A 22630-nucleotide genomic window follows, 5' to 3' on the forward strand; every position below is an offset into this window, starting at 1 on the left:
ACTTCAGGTAAGTTTGTTTTGAATACAAAGGTTAATTAAATAATTTATCACCACACCAACTGGTAAAGGCCCCCTTGATTGTTCAAATACTAATGAGAAAATTGCATTTTTCCCACATGTGGGGCAAAGTAATCAGATCTAAATTTTGAGTTTCCTTATGTTAGCTGGTAGAATTTACTTTTAAATGATGATTTTGAATTATAAATTCTTTATAATGTTCATGTGGATTTGATTTTTTTGGTATTTTATAGTTGGTATTTTCCCTGCGTTGGCATGGTGATAAATTCTGTGTTTCATTAGGTGGCAATGTTTGTTTAACCCTCGTGCCTTGAATTCTCACAACGCTCAAGATTCCACTTCTCGAACCACTCGCTACGCTCATAGTTCAAATCTTCTGCTTGCCCTGGAATCAACATTAGCATGAGCGGTTAAACAACTGCTTTGCCCCCTTGCCCACTAATAACTATTGTCAAGTTTTATTTTAACCCCCCATGCTAATATTGATACCCGAGCAAGCAAAAGATTCCAAAGTATTTAGAGTTAGAGCAAGAAAGAAGAAAGGTACGTCATAATTTCAAAGATGTTTGACATTTAAAATAACACATGTACTGCGCAGGCGATCAATATCGCTGCATACTTTTCTTGGTCTAAATCTATACAATGGTTAGTGTTTGCAAACAGACTCCAATGTGAAGGCAATGTGTATTAAACTTTATTGTGATATAATTACATTTTATATATAAAAAATATGTTTCTGATTTCAGGACCCAGCCTCTAGCCACTAGAAGTTACAATGTACTCGTATGCAACAAGAGAGTGAAGATGAAATAGTCAATGCATCTCTGTACAGTCGCCATCAGATATATCGGAACGGCCAAGGTGTTCACAATATCTGAACACGCACTCTAACGCCCTGACAATAGAGGCGTGTTCAGATATTTGTGAGCGCCTTAGCCGCTCCGATATATCTGATGGCGTCTGTACCACAAGTAAAATATTTTGAGTGGAAGATGGTTGAGATTGATTCCTGTTTCAACGGACAGACACATGCTATGAAGATTCTTTTAAAAATAATAAAATACAATTAATAAATTCAATGTTTAACATGATAGTGACTTTATTTTGTCTACCCACTAACAACCAATTTGTTCAATGCTGGCGGGCAATGGCGGTAAACTTAAATATTTGATGTGGTATGAAGCTAAATGTTTTGAACATAATGGCAAGCCACTAAAAAGTTTTAATCCTAGATTAGCCATTAAACTGTGGCTACCAGTCTGATTTGTTAATTGTTATATAAGTACAGTCAGCGTCATATAGTAGGTGGCATCCAAAGTATTCAAATAGTTCGGTACACCATATTATTTGTATGGCGTACTGAACTATTTGAATACTTTGGATGCGACCTACTATACGACGCTGACTGTACTTTTAAATATATATAAATTGTATATTATTTCTACGGCCTCCTAGCTAGTCAGTAGTGACAGTGACCCTGCTCTGCTATGTGCTATGAAGTAGGAGGTCCTGGGTTCAAATCCTCATAGGACATTTATTTGTTTTTTAATTGTGTGTGTATATATTAATGGTCTATATCTATTCCCATCTGTCCACACCTCTTGTATGGCGGCGGGGACAAATGGGCCACCACCATGGGACACCATATTAATACACTTTTAGGGGGATCCGAACCTAGGACTTCCAGCTTTGATATGATCATAAAATATAAGATATGTATGTATTTACATTTACACATTCTATTATTGCTCTCATACATATAGGGATATTTTTTTAAATGTCGGATGTCTCTTCTCTTTTGAGCATGAATAGAAGCAGGGGATAACTGACAGAACGGGATAGTCTTATGTATCTTTCAGTAGGAGTAGCAGCGAAAGCGCTATTATTGTTTGTCCTTGTCATAGTCTCACATCTTGTTTTATTCCCCACCGTAAATTGACCACCGTGATTGGTCGAATTCATTTGTTGCTCACCATAACAAATAAATTCGACCAATCATAGCGGCGCAATGCGACGCTATGATTGGTCGAATTTACATGTTTTGTCCCTCACGGAGGCACGCGTACACCACTTCTATAGGATGCTACCTTCTATGCTTTTGAGCAAGTTTTTGTCACCTGCCCTGCTATTCAAACTGCTCAAGAATTTACAATGTTTTGTTACCAAGTAGGTCGATTAGTGTAAGACTGTCCTAAAATATATGTATAGCTATATGAGGACAATTTTGTAATGCGTAAGGTTAAGTAAATTAATATACAAACAGCAACACTCCTAACTGTACATCGGTACAGTTAACACTTAACAGTGTAGGTTTAATATATTTTAATTATTATCACGTTTCTAAGAACAATAGTACATTATTGTCGAGGTTCGGAAGTAGCTACTTGCAAGCTGAGGATTCGTTTTAAACGGACGACCTTGGGAGTCCGTTTAATTGAATCCGAAGCCAGCAAGTAGCCTTCCAGCCGAGTCATATATAGTGCTTTTCTCAAAAATGGTGCAAGAGATATTTTACAGAAGCAACGTTCTAATTTTCACAGAGAAAAGTAAAACCATTAAAAAGATTTGCTTGCCGCCTTTAAAAAAAATAGAAGTGTATTTTTCTGCTGAAAATACGCCAACGTATTTGAGACACCTAAATAGTCGCGGTACCAACATTATATTAATAATAAGTGCTGATCATCTGTTTGGCTGTTTAATGGACCTATGCCTTCATTTGATATGGCCATTTAAAGTTTTAAAAAGTTTGGAACTCGTTTAATAATGGAATTTGTATGCAACATTGCAGTCCCGAAATCGAGACTGCAATGTTTTTAACTTTTTAATTTTTAGAATGACCATAAACTACACACTTCGCGACCTATTTTTTAACCGGCAACGTCGACTTTGCCGTCCATTTTTGAGAAAAATTATATTATTTATTACTTAATAATGTTGATATGTTGTCTGTGATATGATCATAAAGTATGAGGATTTACTACAGTGACATCTATTGATAGTCTTTCTCAAACAATCGAGCTATTTAGTGTGTTACAACGGCAAGAAACTAACTGTCTAGTAATGCGATAGATGGCGCTTAGAATAGTTCATGCCATTATTTATTTATTTTTTTCTGCGTCGATTTACTATGTGTAAATGGATGTTTTAAAAGGTTTTTGTTGTAATATGCTAAATAAATTAGAACTATACATGTTAATTTAAAAATTGGCAAGATTTGAAATAACACAAATATATATTTAGGCCCAATGGTGCTCTGAGTGACATCTCTTGGATTTTTGTGGAACTAAGCGAGGCTTGTATGGGCCGATTACTCTATACTATACTTACTTTATGATATGACGCACCTATTCAGACATATGTAAGTATTATAGCAATTGTACCGTTTAAGTGTGTCGCGCTAACACACGTGTGCTTTTATTGACGAATCTGTGATTGAGCTTACTGTGGGCACAGAATAAACAGTGGGACTAAGTCGATCTGTGTAAAATCTTCCTTCAATAGGTATTTATTAGTTTTATTAACAAAAACTTTTTTCAGTTTTATAACACAATACCTACGCAAAATCCAATCAAGTTACGCAAACACTTTTCCAATATTATAAGAGCTCCGCGATTCGGGCTAACATTCGCTCACGTAAATCGGAATTGTTTACAAAACAAAATAAAGAAGCGTAACCATTTAGTTTTTTAAAGTGCTACTGATTATATGACAGCGCTGAATCTTACAAAAATTTGAATAATTAAAGGTCTTTAAAGTATTTTATTTGCACAACTTAAAGATCTTGTGGCCACGAGGCTTGTGGGTACGGAGTATTTCAATCGCCAAAATTCGCAGTTAAACGTAACGTAAATTATTGTTTCAGCACTCGTGATGACAGCGCCCGAGAGGCAATGAGGTATTCACTCACCTTCTATAACATACTCGTCGAACTTCACGGTGCCTTCGGTTTCCAACCGGACCGGCGGCCGGAACTTGTCGAGCAGTATCCGGACGGCTCCTTCGCGCCCGTGTCGCGCTGATGCAATGAGGGGAGTGCATTTGACGCCGTCGCAGCAGACATCCTGGAAGAAAGAATATTTTAATAGATTTACTAATTAGTAATTACTCATATTTAAAGGAAGAGATATGTAGTAGTAGTAGGGAGTGCTCCCCGTACTGGTTTTCTATACAAATACATTACCGGAACCGGGAATTCCCGGTTCTCGCCGTAAAAACTCAGTACCGGGAGCATTCCCTAATATGTAGAGATGGGCAGCCAATCATGTAAATGAGGTATATTGATATTTTTTACTTAAGCTTTTGCTATTTACATAAATTACATAGGTATATTTATTTCACTTAATTAAAGTTGATTTCACAAATAAATAAATATTATACTTATGAGGAATCATGCATTACAAATTACAATACGCACGTGCACAACACGCACACTACACACGCGCGAAGGCACGGATGCACGCACGCACGCTTACTTACTTACTTTTATTCTAAACTAGGACTAAATTGCATACTGCATGCAAAATAAAACATATATAAGTAGGTAATAGGTATATACCTCCTATGTTTCAAATGTGTGCCCATCAATAATCATTAAAATATGTGTGAGTAGAAATAATTAAATATTTAAAGCAATGTGAATCATGCATCTCTATTAGACGTGTAGAATGCATATGCATGCCAAAAAACTGGGTCACAATCACAACTTGCAAATGTGCTTATGCTCTGAGTAATCTCAATATTATTGACATTCGACTTACTCACATTCTGGATTTTGTTATCATAAATAAAATCAAACCGTAACAATCATGAATCATCGCTATCAAATCAAGTTGTATGAATGATTGCGCTGGTGATTTTAGACTTTAATAAAAAAACGATTGGTAGTTCCGGGAATGCTAAACCTACCTTCGGTTTAACTTTCTGCTGCTAGCTAACATTAGTCTAACTAGGGAAAGTAAACCGGTTTTTCCATAAAATTAAAAATACAACAACTAAATTGTATAACCCTTTGTTGGGCAAATTCCAGCAGTGTGAATGTCTATTTGAAAATATATCTAATTGTGAGAAAATTAAAATTCCAATCTCATGAAATTAGGTACTTCATTCAACTAAATATACGATTATTTTCTACACTTTGTTCAAAATAAAATAATAATGTATAAATAAAATAAAAAAACATACATAGAATAGAATATAATTTATTTGTAAACACTCAGACAATACATAATATGAAAGAAAACACAAAATAAGATTAAAGTGTCACGAAATGGCCTCATCTCAGCATGTTGCTGGTGGCTTCCAGCGCTGGTCTTCCGAATCTTCCGATGAGACCATCAAGTGAGATGTGAGAAGTGAGAGTATATCAATACAGTTTCCATTTTGGAACCAAGAAATTACTATAAAATTCTAAAAGCAAAGTGTATATGAGTATAAAACAAATACTACTGTTGTCTATGATAGATAACCAACATGTTATCTTTACCGCAGTTACAAAATACCATATTCCGCCAACTCATTCATATGTTTGAATTATCATGTTTCAATTAAATGATAATTATTGCGTAAGCATACTTTGATCAGATAACATTGACCACAGCCTGTCTTATCTATTTATTGGCACCAAAATATTGCAAAAAATAAAAAAGCGAGGAACCATGTTTTTGTGTCATCACAACAAATATAAATTTCAACGACTGAGCAAGTTCAATGACATGTCATTTACCTGTTAATGCACCAAAATATCACAAAGGAAGCAACAACTTGGAGCCAAACCAATCCGCGAGCTGTCTAACTCCACAAGTACACCAAGGTTACCCAACTCCAATACATAACGGCGTAAATATAAAGACGCGTAAAATAATTAAACAACGCACAGATAACTACATAACGCGTAGAAGGTACACCGTGTTAAAAATAGAATGTAACGTGACTTCTAGCTCGCTAGATGACAAAACCAAAAAGTAAAAACACTTCCCAATCTTATTGCTTTTTTGAAAGAAAGGCAAATGTTTACTTACGCTGTTCAATAGGTCATCTATTTCGTCTGTGTTTTTTTCGTATAATAACGCGTATAGAGTTAAGGACATCCCGTCCCTGGCTGCAAAAAACACCCTTTCTCTCAAGGTGCTATTTACATCACCTAACATCAACTTGTCCTCCATATCTAATCACTGTTAATCCACGATGAACAAAGTTTAAAATAAATCACAGCACGAACACGATAGTCCCTTTATTTGTTTATAAATTGTAATTTTGCCAGTGACGGCTCGCGAAAACGAAAACAATAAAAATTTGCTCAGTCCGTCCGTCACCCGCTCCGAATAATCGGAAAACGACTGATTGAAGTAGTGATGTACCATTTCATTTTCGATCCGAAGACTACTCAATGGGTTGCACAAAAAACCGATAAAAGTATCAAACAAAAGATGTGCTTCTAAAATGTGTGAAAATATTTACGTGGAAGACAATATGAAACCATGAGAATAGTATCAAATCGTAATGAAAAACTTCTTGGAAATTTTTATACTCTTATTTTTATGTGCAATTATTAAAATGCGTTTACAATACTGGAATTCGTGCAACGGAATGCATTGCCACGTCTTGTCATGTGGAATTTCATGGACCAATAGCAGAGGAGCTTTCATTTTTGACGTTTTTGGATATTTTGATTTTGACGTGTACACTGTCGCGTTTGCCTTATTTACAACAATTGTAATTTACATAAATAAAATCGTTTATACACCAAAATGTCTAGCGGTCAATGGGAAGTTGTAGGCAAGAACAAGAAGTCTCAAAATGGGAAAGTAAAAACAATAAAGGAGGACGAGAAGAAGACGACTCGTAATGGACCGAAGCCTGAAGACGTTGGTAAGTTGATTACTAAGATAACTTAAATTGTGTACGCTAATAATAGGATTATAATTAATTTGTGTGTAAATTGCTGTTCAGCGCCGCCGACTAAATCGTATTACGCTGGCATGGAGATCGATGACCCAAAAGCAAATGGAAAGAAGGCTACCAAAAACAAGAAGAAAGCTGAACCACCCAAGCCGAAACCCCCGAAAACTATTGAAGGAGCATTTGAAGCTGTACGTATTTGTCGCATTACACAGATTTCATTGTAAAAAATAGTACATATTTCTTTTAACGATTATTATCGCGGGAACAAAGTTACACTAACTAGATTCTAAGGATAATAATCTCATTTGACTAATTGAACCATAGTTTTGGAGTTCTGGGCATATTTTCCATGTATTGGCCCATATTCTAGATATGTCTTTACTCATACTTTTTTGAGGAACGCCATTGAGGTTATTTAAGAAATCCTTTCACTTTTTAAAATTGCATTATACTTGTTACTTAAGTAGCAGTTAAGTATCACAATGCTGTTGCAGAATGCTCTCAATTATGTTTTATTCCTATAATAAGTATGTCAAGTGTGTTTAAGAAATAAATTATTTTACTTATAACTTTTTCACATTAATACCTAAAGGTAACTTCTGAATGTTATCTGTTTAGAAATTACTAATAAATGGACTGGTATGACTTTATGTACTTCAGTATAGATAAAACATTTTTTAAATTTCTTATTGGAAAAATGTTACACCGCATATTTTTCTATGTTGTATATCCATTAGCCTTTTTTTATAAGTTTTTTATTTAACATAATTTATTACAAGGTAATTGTACTTAATCTAGTGTACATTTGCATCCTAGACAGTAATAAAAATAAATTAATCCAGTTTAGTGATCCTATATCGCTCATTATAAACTTTTTAACAACTCAGTGTTTATCACATTGATATGGGTAATATCATACTTACACTACTGCTACTGCTTATAAGTAAACAACAGCATAACTATTAATACATTCGCATAGATAGCTTACGTTTTTTCCAGACACAAACCTCCAGTCCTTTAGTCACTCTCTTTTAGTATGTATCTACCGAATGTAGGTATTATATAGCGCTGCCACATACATAATACAATCTCCACTTCTCTTAACGTAGCATCTTAAATGATCAAAATCTATAACAATATTTCTAATTTTCAGATTGACGCAACAGAGCTAGCGAATATCATTACGACCAACAAAATCCGGTTCAGCAACGCACCCCTAGTCTGGTTGAAAGAAGTCGCCAATTTCCTCAATTCCAAGACCCAAATAGAAGTCGAAGACCCAACGTTCTCTGCCCAGGACCCTTTGTATCCTCTGTCGGTGTTGCCGGCTGAAATAAAGAGTTTGTTGGAGAACGTGCTGAGCGATGCGGGAAAGGCTAATTCTCAGTTATTCTTCGATGTCACTCTCACCGCTTTAGCTAATGATATGAGTAGAGGTAAGTAATTTACATTTAGTTTTGATGACATCATACACGTTTTTGACACGGTGACGAAATTTTCAAAAAATGCACTCCAAATGAACAGTTAGCTGATTGCTTTAAAGTTTTGTGTACAGAGATGTAGCTAGTCATAAAATAATACGAACATTCTTAATATGTTTAAAAAAATTAAACATAAAAGGAGGCCTTTGCCCAGCAGTGGGACACTAAACCAGGCTAACAAAAAAACATATTTAATTACACAAACTAGTCTTCCGCAATGTAGTTTCATTGTTTTTACCTTAAATTCCGACGTTTCAACTTACCCGTTTCCCCTTATCCGTTTGTGTAATTAAATATACGTACAAAACGCGAGACTTTAAAGTGTTATAAAATTTTTAAAGTTATTTAATACAAAATTAACATATAAAGTGTATTCAGATGCATGTGTACACTTGAACACATGAAAAAGCTGAACACACATGTATCAATACAATGCATGCATGCAGGTGCAAATAAAAATGCTACCATTGTTGATAAGAAACGGCGTTATTACTATAATTGAAAAACATTGCTCATAAACTAGCTTGAAATACCGATTCGATTCATTTAAATCATTAAAACAGTAATTACTTTAATTGAAAACAATTACACACACACGAAATAGTCACATTTGTAGACCAATCTAAAATCATAAATATGACAGGACGATTGAGCTTGCATGCCTGCCAGTGCATTATATATCTTGTAACAAAAAAAAAACAATATTCTAATTTTAGTTCATAATAATCAAATTCCTTGTTGTCTAGACTTTTGCCTTAGTCATGAAATAAAGACACACACATGAGGTTTAGATTTTAAAATAAAATTAAATGATTTATTACCATTTATTTAGAATAACAAATGAAATTGAAATCATATATGAATTCCATCCAAATTTTACCTACACCTCATAAAATTATGTAGTATAAAATCAGTATTAAAACTCATTGATAGTTACATAATAATATAATTGAAAAGTTTTAATTTAAAACTAGAAATAATAATTAATAGAATCAGGGGTTAGCACTGATTGACTAGCACATTATTATTTTAAATTTAGACCATAAATATATGCTGTACTAATACTATAAAGTTAAAAGTTCATATAATATTGACCCCATTTCCCCCCCCCCCCCCCCCCCCCAGGTCAACTAGTGAACGGCCACCGCCTCCTCCTGCAAATGCTGGCGCTGGAGTACCCCGAGTTCTGTGTAGGGTCCATCCAAAAAAGTGCGAGTCTTCGGAACTCATACCAGAACCGACCGCCCATTGGACTGTCCCTTCTTTGGGCGTTTGGGCAGGGAGGGTACAGCGATTTCTCAGTTGGTTTGAAAGGTAAGATTTGGGAAAATCTGTGCAGTTATAGGCTTAAACTTAAGAATACAGTGGATAGTGAGACACTTAAGCAAAGAAAAGAGCGGTAGTCCTAAGAGTTTTTTTGGTGTCTCTATCTAAAAAGTGCGAGTCTCCGCAACTCGTACCAGAACCAGAACCGACCGCCCATTGGCCTGTCCCTTCTTTGGACGTTTGGGCAGGGAGGGTTCAGCGACATCTCAGTAGGTTTGAAAGGTAAGAACACTGAAGTTATGGAAAGCTAGTGAAATTATTTGAAAAGTTAGTGACTACACTACAATAGAGCTGAATAGTGAGACACCTAACTAAAGAAATAAGAGTTATAGATAGATAGATATAATACTCTTTAGTTATACGAGGCGTCTCACCCTAAAAGTGCGATTCATACTCAAATCATACTAATTTATTCTTCTGGGAAACTCCTATCAGAACTAACCGCCCATTAGTCTGCTCATCTTTCGACTATCTTGCGTAACGAGAGAATGTGACAATCATGCTAGCCGCGAAAAAGTAAAAATTACTTCTAAAAAGCTGTAGTACTCGTTGTATCTGTTTTTCGTAAGTAAAACATATCTAGACACAGATATATCGAGCGCATCCCTAACACTACCAATAAAAGTAAATTAAAAAAAAACAACTAAACAACAAGTAAACAACCCATAGATGCCGATTCAATTGTACAATAATGTACAGCAACTTGAAAGCCTATTGTTCTCAGGTTACAACACATTATCACTCCTTATCATTATGACACCTCTCAAGGAGGACCTAAATGAGATAACATCTCATGAGTTTTATCTTAATATTAGCAGTAGCTTCAGTGAAATGGTAGCTTACGCGTGGCTTACGTGAATTAATAAGTAAAAAGTAATATCTATATATGTACGTGCACACTTAAACAGGCTAAACAGCATTGCCAAAACTGCGAGGTAATAAATTTAAGCTGTCGTGAGTCATAGACGTCATAGTCATTATACGAATTTTAAGGTTTTATTCACGTATTTAACTTCTGTGAGTTAAGCTTAAGCGTGTGTTCAATCAATCATCTCAAGTTTACTTTAATTTTAACATTAATTAATAGTAAGGTACACTACCCTATTGTTGGCACCTCGATTTAGGACAGCATCTCTAAGGTAGCTTAGTTCAAAAAAGATACGAATGCCAAACACCCAATCTTTCTTTTACTAAAGGTAAAAGTAACATTATGTTTTTTTTTCTTTTCAGCGTGGCAAGAACTATTCCTTCCAATAATAGAGTTAAAGAATTATTCTAAGTACGTGGTAGGGTATTTGAGCCAGTTACTGGACAGGCACGCCAAGATGGACGCCACAGTGAGCCAGGAACAACTGTTGGCCATGTTCGACATGGTGAACAGTAAGAAAGGCCTGTCTAAGGATATGTCAAGTGACCTTATGAAGCAATTAAGTAAATATAAGGTAAGTTGATAACAGTAGGGTATTGTTCTTTACGTAATGTCTATGTTAAATTAAATTTCAAGAGTTTAAGAGGCATGTCTCCGCCTCTCACCAACAAGTCCAGAGTATTATATTATTTGGTTGTTTGAAATATTTAAATGTATACTCTTAAGTGTCGTAAGGGTAAATTGTGGTTACACACGGCGCATACATATAGTTTGCTAAGAAAAGTCACACGCGTGAGCGGTATGCATAAGTAAAGTGCAAATTGTAGACTTTTTTCATTTTTTTGTCTTATACAAAAATGCCTTAAATATAAGCCTTGGAGTTAGTTATATTTTAGCGTTTATACATTTCTTGTTTTTTTTAGTAAATTCGGCTAATGTATCCATTGTTCCAGGATATATACTTCAATAAGAGCGGCGCCAAACTCCAAGTGACCTTCAACCAGATAATAAAGAAACTTCCCAACCAGTACTTGAGCGGTTCTAACCTGGACCCCTACAACCGAGTGCTAGTGGAAAGTTTAGTAGACTGCTTGCAACGGGACGACTCTTGTAACGCTACGTGGAGACAACTGTTCCATCGTTGTCCGAAACAGTCTGCCACTCTACTAGATTACATAGGTAAGTCTTTGCTATGCTCTATACGCCCAAAAATTGAAACATGCAAAAAATCTTAAGCCCCCTACACACACGACTTTTAATTTGGTTCGTGGCAGCCCGAAGCTATAAGGCTTATAGCTTATAGTATAAGCTTTTCATGTTCATTTTGTTTCAGATTCTAATTGGGCAGAAATCAGTCCAAAGCTAAAGCAAAAATCCTTAAAAATGTCAGTAACTCAGTATAAAGAGATTAGTGTTGAAACTCTGAAAGGAAAGAAAAAAGATGAAACCGTTGTAAAGACCAATAAAATTTGCCAGGTAAGTTTTTATTTGTAATTACTGGAACTCTTCTATTATAAAAAAATTACATGAAGTATTTTTATATAAAATTATTTAAATTGAACGAACCCTTAAAAACCGGTATTTTATCGAAATTATTTTAACCACATCCCGATTGCCCTTTGTCCTCAGTGTTGCCTACATTAAAATATTTATTATACTTTTTTTGCCCTGGTCACATAATTAGTGTCTGTCATCATCTCTGACTTTTTTCTGTTATAAAAAATTAATGAATTCGCGTGAAGCCGTGATTTTTGTGTTGTAAAAAGTCCTCATTGTGAATAGGTAATTAATATGTTTCTATCTAAAATTAAATGTTTGTGAATGATTGGTTTATTTGGGTGTTTGTAAAATGGAAACATTTTTGGGTAGTGATTAGAAAACGCAATACCGTCTTGTAAAGCCTCTCAGAACTAGAAAAACCACTTAGTAGTTAACACCCAACGTGAATAACTGTAAAAGCGTCGTTTTTGGGCCGCTGATGTGGTGTATACTTCGCGGGGGACCACGTATCACGAAATCTCTTTCCTATTCATGTCCGTAAGACAGCATTCATTCTTTGATATTTTTTTAATTTACGTGCAGATTGTTTTTGACGGCAGGTAATTATCTTCCGAAGTAATTATTAAATCGGTTCTTAATTAATTTGGGTGATTGATTAATAGCTTATACCTTATATTGTATTGTAATACTTTACACTGTCCTTACATTTATTTCTATTGTCTACATTACCAATAAGTACGCACTTGCGTTTGTTTACATTCAATGGAAACTAATCTCTATATGATAAGTAATTGCTTCTGTATTCTTTACATTAACTATGAACATTGTATTGAGAGATAAATAAACTAAACTAATTGGTACATACTGTAGGTAAAAAAAGCTTTATAACTAAAAGTTATACTTTTAACCTTGGCTGTTTTTGGACTAGGTATAGTTTCCTTGTTTCCTGCAAATTATCACTCAAGTAAAAGAAAAATTAACCTTAAATTCTTATTTAGAACAAAGAAAATTCTATGGTTAAATTTGTCTCATCCATGTTTTTTGATATCTTGTTTTAAGTAGGTACAGCTTTTTCTTGATAGTTTTGATAACTTGGAACTAAAAATATCAGCTATAACCTATTCTGATAGCTATTTTGTCCTTACAAGTACCTAAGATCTATTTTTAACAGTCATTAAACAGTAAATGTGTTAAACATGTTCAACAAAGTTTATCATTGCTTTGGGCCGGTACAGACGGACTGCAACCCAACTGCAACTTGTATGGGAACTGCATGCCAACTGTAACATTGGCATGCAGTTCTCATACAAGTTGCAGTTGGGTTGCAGTCTGTCTGTATTGGCCCTTATTCTAAACTCTTCATAGAAACAACTTCTGCACTTAACATAATGATTAACCTTTTTCACGGAAAGTGTAATTTTTGCTTTTTTAATATTCACAATACGTAATCTAATCAGTTCAATTAAATCCATGGATTTATGGTGTTTAATATCCAAGGTGATAACTTTAACAAAGTGTTTAATGAAAAGCACATTATTTAGGCTATAACTTTATTGCACAGAAAAAAATATACATATCCAAAAGCCAGACTTAATGCCAAATGGCATTCTCTACCAGTTATCCTTTAGGCCAAAGAGAGAAGCAGTGTATATATTTTGATTAAGAATAAGAATTATTTATTGCAGTACTGTGTACATTTGTAGATGGTCAATCCGTTTCAACAGTTACCCATTTCAAGTATGCAATGCTTAATTAACTTATGAACTAAACTTAAACATGCAAAGATAAATACATACCAATTACTGTTCAAAATATTCTTTTAGATTAAACTATAAAATAATCATAAGAAGCTTCATTTTAACTCACAAGTCCGTCACATATTTGGTAGTCCGTCTTATAATTACACTTTGCACTATTTGTAATGAAGGAGGTGTGAAAAGGTTATTAATAGAATTATTCTCATGTGAAACTGGATATTTTCCTGTTTTCTTATACATTGTGAAGCATAGTTAGCATTCAAGGTAAATTGCGGCATTTATCCTTCACTTGTGAAGTGATTCTAATTACATAAACTGTCATTCTTATGATGCAAATAGACATCTATTTGTACTTTTCTCGGTTTATGAATGTTTCATCCTTAAAACATTTTAGCAATTGCTTAGTTATTTTAGTCCAAAAATAGTAATACACCAACATATGAATACTAAATATGATAGGCCTTAAGTACCACTCTAAAAACTATGGTTGTTAGAAAAGGAGGCAAGAGTTGCCTTTATAATATGCCTCAAAGATCTCAAAATCAGCTTTTAAATGTTGGGGAATATTAGATTAAAACTAAATGGAAAGTAATGGTGACATTCCATTGGAAAGTTGATACCAGTTCCTGACAGGATACTTCTTTATCCTAGTAGAAATGAAAGCCAAAGATGTAGATGGGTGAATCAACTTTTTCTTGTCACTCGTTGCCATGGTTACGTTCTCCTGGGTCACTCTTTAAAACCTGATTTTTAGGCATTTAAATTCACCAAACACGCGTGTTTGTGATACTTATAAACCCTTTCTATTGAGGTTTGTCTACCAAACGTGTCAGAAGAAGGTGGTGTACAATATTTTCTAACAAACTATGCTACTATTGTCTCTTGGCTGACCGGACAGCATAACAACAAGAAATAGTTGATCCACCCAGATCACTTGTTCAGTAAACGCCTATCCACTCTTTACTTTAACTTCAATGATAGAATAGTCAAGGAGAATTTTAAGAACTTATACATAAGATATGAGAAATGTTGTTTTTGTTTTGTTTAAAAGTCTGCTAAATGAAAGTATTTATATATTCCGCAGGATATTCTAGACAGAATGACGAGCACTAGAAGATTCCCTTGGCTGTGGGCGAGCTTCATCTTGCTGCTGGGCATCGCTGGACTGATCGCCTATGATGTCTCCACGGTCAACGGAAACTTCCCAAGTAAGTACAAACACACAACTTTGGGAACAAATCAAATTATTTTATTAAATATTTTGATTTGTGTTTTTTAAGCTAAAAAGCTTGTTTGCTAAAGACGCCGGTTCGAATCCGGCCTTCACCACTGGAGGGCTTCGTCACTTTTTCTTTAATATATGACATCTATTTCAGTTAAGTACAAACACTTTACAATCTTTGAGTCCGCCTTCTGTATGATAAGTCTTTGTGACGATAAGTCTGTATGATAAACTTAAAACAAAGATATTGTAGGTGCCAAAGGAGTTAATTTTATTTTACTTAGTCATAGACATGTATTTATTAATATTTAAAAATTTACATGTCAATGGGGTTGGCTACTGTCAATGGTTTGCATAGATGGTGCCCCTTTTTCTATGAGATTTGGCTTAAAGGACTGACATCCAGGGCATAAAAAAAAAAAAATTTGATACAATTCTAGGGATTGACAGGGCAAGCTATGATGGCGCCATCTGCTAAATACTTCGACCGGCCAACCCCATTTTAATATTATTATTTATTACCCTATACAACGCAAAAATTAGCTGTTTTACGGTAATCAGTAAAATAAAATAAACCGGCCAAGTGCGAGTCGGACTCGCGCACGGAGGGTTCCGCACCATCAACAAAAAATAGAGCAAAAAAATCGTGTTTGTTGTATGGGAGCCCCCCTTAAATATTTATTTTATTTTTAGTATTTGTTGTTATAGCGGCAACAGAGATACATCATTTGTGAAAATTTCAACTGTCTAGCTATCGCGGTTCATGAGATACAGCCTGGTGACAGACGGACGGACGGACAGCGAAGTCTTAGTAATAGGGTCCCGTTTTTTACCCTTTGGGTACGGAACCCTAATTAACTCCTTTACCTGAGAAAAGAAAAAAAGTTTATTTTAATGAAATACCTGACTTACACACCGCTTTCTCTACAGACTTTATATTCATAAAGAGCCACGTACGTGTTATGTTTAATCTCGATTTGTCACGTTTGCATGTTATTATAATATATTATTGATAACGTACTTTGTTTTGAATGGAATTTACTCGATTATGCCCGGAATGAACCCAATGGACTTTTATCTGTTTCTTATCATGTCTGTTGTTGTGTCATTAAAATACTGGGAACTATGAATGCCTAAGATTTACACTTTCTAATTAGTCTGGGTCAGAGATTCGAACGTTTTATCTTACGCCAGGCGTAGCTCACTGCGCGATTTCGTCGCGTCGCTACAAGTACCTAAAAGTACATGCGGCCCACACCAATGTTGGTGTCTAGCCATAGTAATTGCCGCGTACCGCTACGGAACGGACGCTAGCGGTCATATCTGTCGTAATAGACGTTTTGTTAGAGAGTGAATCTTCTGTAAGTACCTAGTACTATTATTTATTCTGTGCTTACGCGCACAAGATTGGCCAAAACGTTTTCTTGACGGATCGTTTAGGTCAGGGCGAGAAAAACGGGATTTGTTTTATGGATAGTTCCATATAAAAATACCCGTTTTCATTTAAGGCTTCCCAAAAAATTCATCAAAATCAAATGAAATTAATTATCATTTATTGTCAAGCAACTATTAGGGCCCATAGATACATACCTTACAAACTAACGTACATCATCACTACATAGTATAAAACAAAGTCGCTTCCCTGTCTGTCTGCCTGTCTGTATGCTTAGATCTTTAAAACTACGCAACGGATTTTGATGCGGTTTGTTTTAATAGATAGAGTGATTCAAGAGGAAGGTTTATGTATAATTTGTTAACCCGTGCGAAGCCGGGGCTGGTCGCTAGTACAATAATAAAAATCTTACAAGCTAAAAATTGTGTTTTGTAGCAAGTATAGCATGTGACGTTCTATTGCATTTTTTATACCAGTATTAATAACTACCTTTGCTTGAGAAACACACGTATTGCAAGCAATTACATGTACCTAATCAATAAAGTATCAATGTCAATCAGAAAGTTTCCATGATTACCAAAATTGTAGAAACTTGTTGGCTACACCTAAAATCGAAGTTTGAAGAAAGTATTTGACTGTCTCTATTACCCCTGGAAGACTTGCATTCGAAGGACAGGGACGCAGTTAGACAATTTTGTATTTCATGTTTGCGTTCCTATCTTTTTGTTGCACATACGTAATTTGTAAGAAAATGCTCTGCGAACCTCTTTCAAATATAACATAGAACGATAATCAAGAATCTACTGTCAAAATATGAGATTGTATCGTAATCGTAAATAATAGTTTTTCACCACCAACCCGAAGAAAATATTAACTGTGAGATATCAAACAAAATCAAACCAAATGTAATCCAAATGAATCTTAATAACATTCATAATTTAATTCAAATATCAATATTTATCATTCAAAATCATAATTTAAAAGTCAATTCTACCAGCAAACATAAGAAAACAACTCAAAATTTGCATTTGATTACTTTGCCTCACATGTGAACAAAATGCAACTTTGCTATCAGTTCTTGAACAATCATGAGTGCCTTTACCAGTTGGTGTGGTGAAAAGTAACTTACACGTGTATACCGTCTGTAAGAGTAACTGTGTGTGTGTAAGTAAGTACATTGCACGTATTTTTAGGGATCCGTAGCCAAATGGCAAAAAACGGAACCCTTATAGATTCGTCATGTCTGTCTGTCTGTCCGTCTGTCTGTCCGTCCGTATGTCACAGCCACTTTTCTCCGAAACTATAAGAACTATACTGTTGAAACTTGGTAAGTAGATGTATTCTGTGAACCGCATTAAGATTTTCACACAAAAATAGAAAAAAAACAATAAATTTTTGGGGTTCCCCATACTTCGAACTGAAACTCAAAATTTTTTTTTTCATCAAACCCATACGTGTGGGGTATCTATGGATAGGTCTTCAAAAATAATATTGAGGTTTCTAATATCATTTTTTTCTAAACTGAATAGTTTGCGCGAGAGACACTTCCAAAGTGGTAAAATGTGTGTGTCCCCCCCCCCCCCCCTGTAACTTCTAAAATAAGAGAATGATAAAACTAAAAAAAATATATGATGTACATTACCATGTAAACTTCCACCGAAAATTGGTTTGAACGAGATCTAGTAAGTAGTTTTTTTTTATACGTCTTAAATCGCCTAAATACGGAACCCTTCATGGGCGAGTCCGACTCGCACTTGGCCGCTTTTTTACAAATTATCTCCATCCTTTCAGAGAGCGCAACCGGCCGACTACTCAACGACCTAGGCATCCTCGAGCAGAGCCAGCTGGCATGGCAAAAGTCCCTCTCGGCCTCCGCCAGAGGCTACCTCTGGCTCGAAACCAACACACCCATCTACTACGCCCAAGCGACCGAAATAGCCAAACCATACGGACAACTCTCGAGAGACGCTTTCACAGTCGGTCTCAAGAAAGCTGGCATACTCTATGGCAACATAAAAGACTATGTCGTTGAGAAAACGCCAGTGGTTATAGCGACTATTGAGCATTATGTACCTGGGTTGGTGGATAGCGTGGTGGGGTATACGACGACGGGGTATGAAGTTGTGAAGAAGTATTCGGTCGAGTACTACCAGTTTTCTTCGGAGTATTTGAAGACCAAAGTTTTTGTGTAAGTGCCTTTTTTTGTCACTTTGATCAGTAAATATATTTTGGTTGTTGAGCAACTTATTATGATTCACATTAACAGCTAAAACTGTTTCCAAGTTTATTGGCTTTAGAAAATTAGGATATAGATCCAAAAGAGATCATTACCAACAGTGATAGATCTGTGAAAAATCAATTTACTTACTTAGTCTTGTTTCTTGTCATCTGTAGTTAAAAATAGCAATCTTGTATGTACATACCATTAGACTACATGGAAAAGCCATTATTGGACCGGTAATCCGCAAGAAACCGCCGCATAAATTAATATTTTGGTCTTACTCGGAAATAGTCACTATTTACCTAAAGCCGCGTCTCGATATCGCGCGGCGGCCGCGCGAGCAATGTTCGACCGCGGCAAACCTGTATTTTGGCTCGCGAGCCAAGTTCGGCGCCATCTTGAACTATAGCGCGGCGGCCTCGCGCGGCAGGCGATCCGACGAATCCGACGGTCGACCAGTTTGTACTCGGGAACCATGGACGTACGTCGTCGTGCAGCTGCCGCTTTTATTATTATTTATCATATTATTCACAAGAAACCTAAACGGAAAGTTCGATGGTGGATGAAAAAGATGTTTATGAATAGATGCATGGTGGTGTGAGACTTATGGAAGACATGAGATATGAAGTTGATGTTACATTACAAAATTTCACAAGAATGACATCAGAAGATTACGAACTTTTAAAAACATTAATTCCATGCATCACTTCTTAATAATCTGTTGCGATAATCACTACATTTACTATTCCATAGAAACTGTTTAGTTCCGTATAATTTAATTAAAGTACGACTCTTTTCATTATCCATGTCTGCTGCCGCGCTCGCGAGCCAAATGAAATATGTACACATCCGTCCCAACTGCGCGCGAACATTCCTTTGCCGCGCGCCGAAACACATACAATGAATGGTTCGTTGCGAGCCGCGTTCGAGCGAGCGAATGATCGAGTTGGCTCGAGCCAACCCGGTATCGATTGCGCGCGGCTGCCTCGCGAGCCAATGTTCGATAGCTTGCCGCGCAATATGGAGACGGGGCTTTAGAAATATTTTTGAATCGAGACCACTATTAATAAGTTCATATCCTGTAACACCACATTTTACCGTTACAGAGGCGAGTGGGCCCCCGAAGTCCTCCAGAACAAGACGCAGAGCGCCCTCAACGTGACCCGTTTCCACGTGTCTTCATACTTACTCTGGCTCCGAACGCAGGTGGACGTGTACTCCGCGATACCTTGAAGACCAGCGTGCGCTTCGCGTACTATCATGTGCTGGGGGGTTTCGTTTTAAGTTTTCATGAATCCCTGTCAATTGTTTGAAAGTTTTCAGAGTCCATTGTTTAAGAGGTCTCTATTGTTTCCCAAATAGTTTTACCCGTTTCCACGTGTCTTCATACTTACTCTGGCTCCGAACGCAGGTGGACGTGTACTCCGCGATACCTTGAACACCAGCGTGCGCTTCGCGTACTATCATGTGCGGGGGGTTTCGTTTTAAGTTTTCATGAATCCCTGTCAATTGTTTGAAAGTTTTCAGAGTCCATTGTTTAAGAGGTCTCTATTGTTTCCCAAATAGTTTTACCCGTTTCCACGTGTCTTCATACTTACTCTGGCTCCGAACGCATGTGGACGTGTACTCCGCGATACCTTGAACACCAGCGTGCGCTTCGCGTACTACCATGTGCTGGGGGGTTTCGTTTTAAGTTTTCATGAATCCCTGTCAATTGTTTGAAAGTTTTCAGAGTCCATTGTTTAAGAGGTCTCTATTGTTCCCCAAATAGTTTTACCCGTTTCCACGTGTCTTCATACTTACTCTGGCTCCGAACGCAGGTGGACGTGTACTCCGCGATACCTTGAAGACCAGCGTGCGCTTCGCGTACTACCATGTGCGGGGGGGTTTCGTTTTAAGTTTTCATGAATCCCTGTCAATTGTTTGAAAGTTTTCAGAGTCCATTGTTTAAGAGATCTCTATTGTTTCCCAAATAGTTTTAAGTCATAATGTATTGTTTGCCCGCATTTTCGTTAGTCATACATAATTATTTGGTACAGAAACGCGTCACTTTTCAGGATTGCCATAAAACAAACCTAACCTAACCTATTTATAGGATAACATTACCGGTTTCACTTTTATGACTAATTAATCTAATGATAAGATGACAAACAATATATTATGACTTGAAACTTTATGGGAAACAAAGGGACCCCGTTTAAGAGTCCCCAAGCAAGTTCGGCCGGATTTCACCTTCCCATACAAACGGAGTTTCGTTCTCATTTTAAAACTACGTGTTGGATTGTAATGAAACTTTGCACTTACAATGGAATGAGGTATATCTAGTTCTGAAATTAGTTTATACAGCTCCAGTTTATAAAACAAATGAAATAGAGCAAAAAAAAGTATTGTATGAAAAACTTAAATTCGCTGTATTTTTTCAACATGTTATCTGAAGCTACATAAACTAATTATTACAAAACTGGATATACTTTATCCTATTGTAAGTACAAAGTTTCAGAGCAATCTAACTAGTCGTTTTAAAATGAGAGTGTAACTACGTTTGTATGGAGAAGAAAGCCCGTTGGGATTTGCCAAAGCTCGGTTCTCCATACAAAGGACTCCTTAAGTTAGCTACAGATGTAGTGCATAATTATTTTCCATCGTATTTTCACGGGAACGTCCGAACGTGTCTTAGTTGCTATTTCAGTCAGTCTCGCTACAAAAATACTGAGGTTGACTGAAGTATTAGCATGACAAATGCGAACGTATCCGAGAAAATACGATGGAAAACAATTATGCACTACATCTGTAACTTTTGGACAGATTAGTTATTTGACAAATGACATCTGTCAAAGAGGAATTGGGCCTACGATACGCTGCGTTGTCTTTTTTAGTTCCTCTGGATTCCACCAGTGTGCGGCACAAGCATATTCAGTACAAAAATACTCGTGCCGCACACTGGTGGAATCCCACCTCAACAAACACTACACGTAGCAATCAATTTGTTTTTAATTTTGTATACATGCTCTGGAAAAAGTAGATTCTGTGTCTATGGGCTCTAATGGCTGTCTTATACAGCTTTTAATGCATTTATTCCAAATAAAAGTTAATAATGTTTAATTTTTGGAATGATTTAAAACGAGCTTAATTCAATTTTTATTCTAAATTTGTATTTGAATAACATATAAAAGTGAGACTCGTGCACAAATTATCGTTAGGTTTTTAATCATCGTGCAACCCTTCAACCACACATGTATAAAACCCACAAATTAGACATGGTCAAATTTTAAATCGAGTAGATACAATCGTTTTCGAAACACGTTGGCATCGAACAAAACACCATTTCATTTAGAATTTAGATGTTATTCTTCAAAAATCATATCTTTGAACCGCGTCCATGACATTTAAATCATAATTGTATGCATTTGCTAGTATTTTTGATGAAATCAAACATTCCTAATGCATTTTTTAAATTATTTTTCCAATTTTAACACAAGTCGATTTTAATGACTGAACTGAGTTTTAACTAATCATCGAATTCGCATAGTTTTGCATACGTTTTCAAATCTTTCTTTAAGATTTGCCGATTGAACCTTTGAGCTCGAAAAACTCGAATTATTACGTATTTATATTAGTAGGTATATATTATTATGTATTTCGGAAAAAAAATCTTGAAAAGTAAATTCATCTTTAGGACTAGTTTACACTAGGTGTTCCGTCAAAGTTATGTTGAGACACCTAGTGTGAATAAGCCCACATATAGAGTTTTGCGTAGTGTGTTTATTTTACATAACTGATCACAAATATGTTGAGCTAAAGTAATCTTTAGATTTAAAACCCTAGAGTTCCCGCGCTATGACCACGGGCGAAAGCTGATTACTTGAACACAGTGCATTAGTCAAGGTTTTTTTTTAAGTGGGGCCCAAACGGGATGATCAAATCGACCGATTTGATCAGAAAAG

At 35.9% G+C, this 22630-nt stretch overlaps 2 protein-coding genes across 2 annotated transcripts in view; one reads left to right on the forward strand and one right to left on the reverse strand.

Annotated features, from left to right (window-relative positions):
- Positions 1-6348, reverse strand: part of LOC134655457 (protein fem-1 homolog B) — a 30732-nt gene extending 24384 nt beyond the window's left edge. The window contains exons 1-2 of the mRNA XM_063510921.1: positions 6036-6348; positions 3926-4079 (exon numbers count right to left, since the gene is read on the reverse strand). Of these exons, the coding sequence (XP_063366991.1) occupies positions 3926-4079; positions 6036-6179 (298 nt within the window). The 5' untranslated portion in view covers positions 6180-6348. The remainder of the gene's footprint in view (positions 1-3925; positions 4080-6035) is intronic.
- A 314-nt stretch (positions 6349-6662) lies between these two features.
- Positions 6663-19953, forward strand: LOC134655061 (transmembrane protein 214). The gene is made up of 10 exons (XM_063510522.1): positions 6663-6885; positions 6967-7106; positions 8072-8354; positions 9525-9713; positions 10956-11167; positions 11547-11772; positions 11927-12069; positions 14935-15058; positions 18257-18653; positions 19793-19953. Exons 1-10 carry the CDS (start codon positions 6765-6767, stop codon positions 19917-19919), a joined length of 1962 nt encoding a protein of 653 aa, XP_063366592.1. The 5' UTR covers positions 6663-6764; the 3' UTR covers positions 19920-19953.
- Positions 19954-22630: the final 2677 nt, after the last annotated feature.

Source organism: Cydia amplana, chromosome 16 (genome assembly GCF_948474715.1).
Source record: "Cydia amplana chromosome 16, ilCydAmpl1.1, whole genome shotgun sequence".
Taxonomy (NCBI): Eukaryota; Metazoa; Arthropoda; class Insecta; order Lepidoptera; family Tortricidae; genus Cydia; species Cydia amplana.

Coding starts and splice junctions, on each gene's coding strand:
- LOC134655061 (XM_063510522.1), top strand. CDS start 6,765: ATGTCTAGCGGTCAATGGGAAGTTGTAGGCAAGAACAAGAAGTCTCAA. Junction 7,107..8,071: donor TTGAAGGAGCATTTGAAGCT/GTACGTATTTGT, acceptor TCTAATTTTCAG/ATTGACGCAACAGAGCTAGC. Junction 9,714..10,955: donor TTTCTCAGTTGGTTTGAAAG/GTAAGATTTGGG, acceptor TTTTCTTTTCAG/CGTGGCAAGAACTATTCCTT.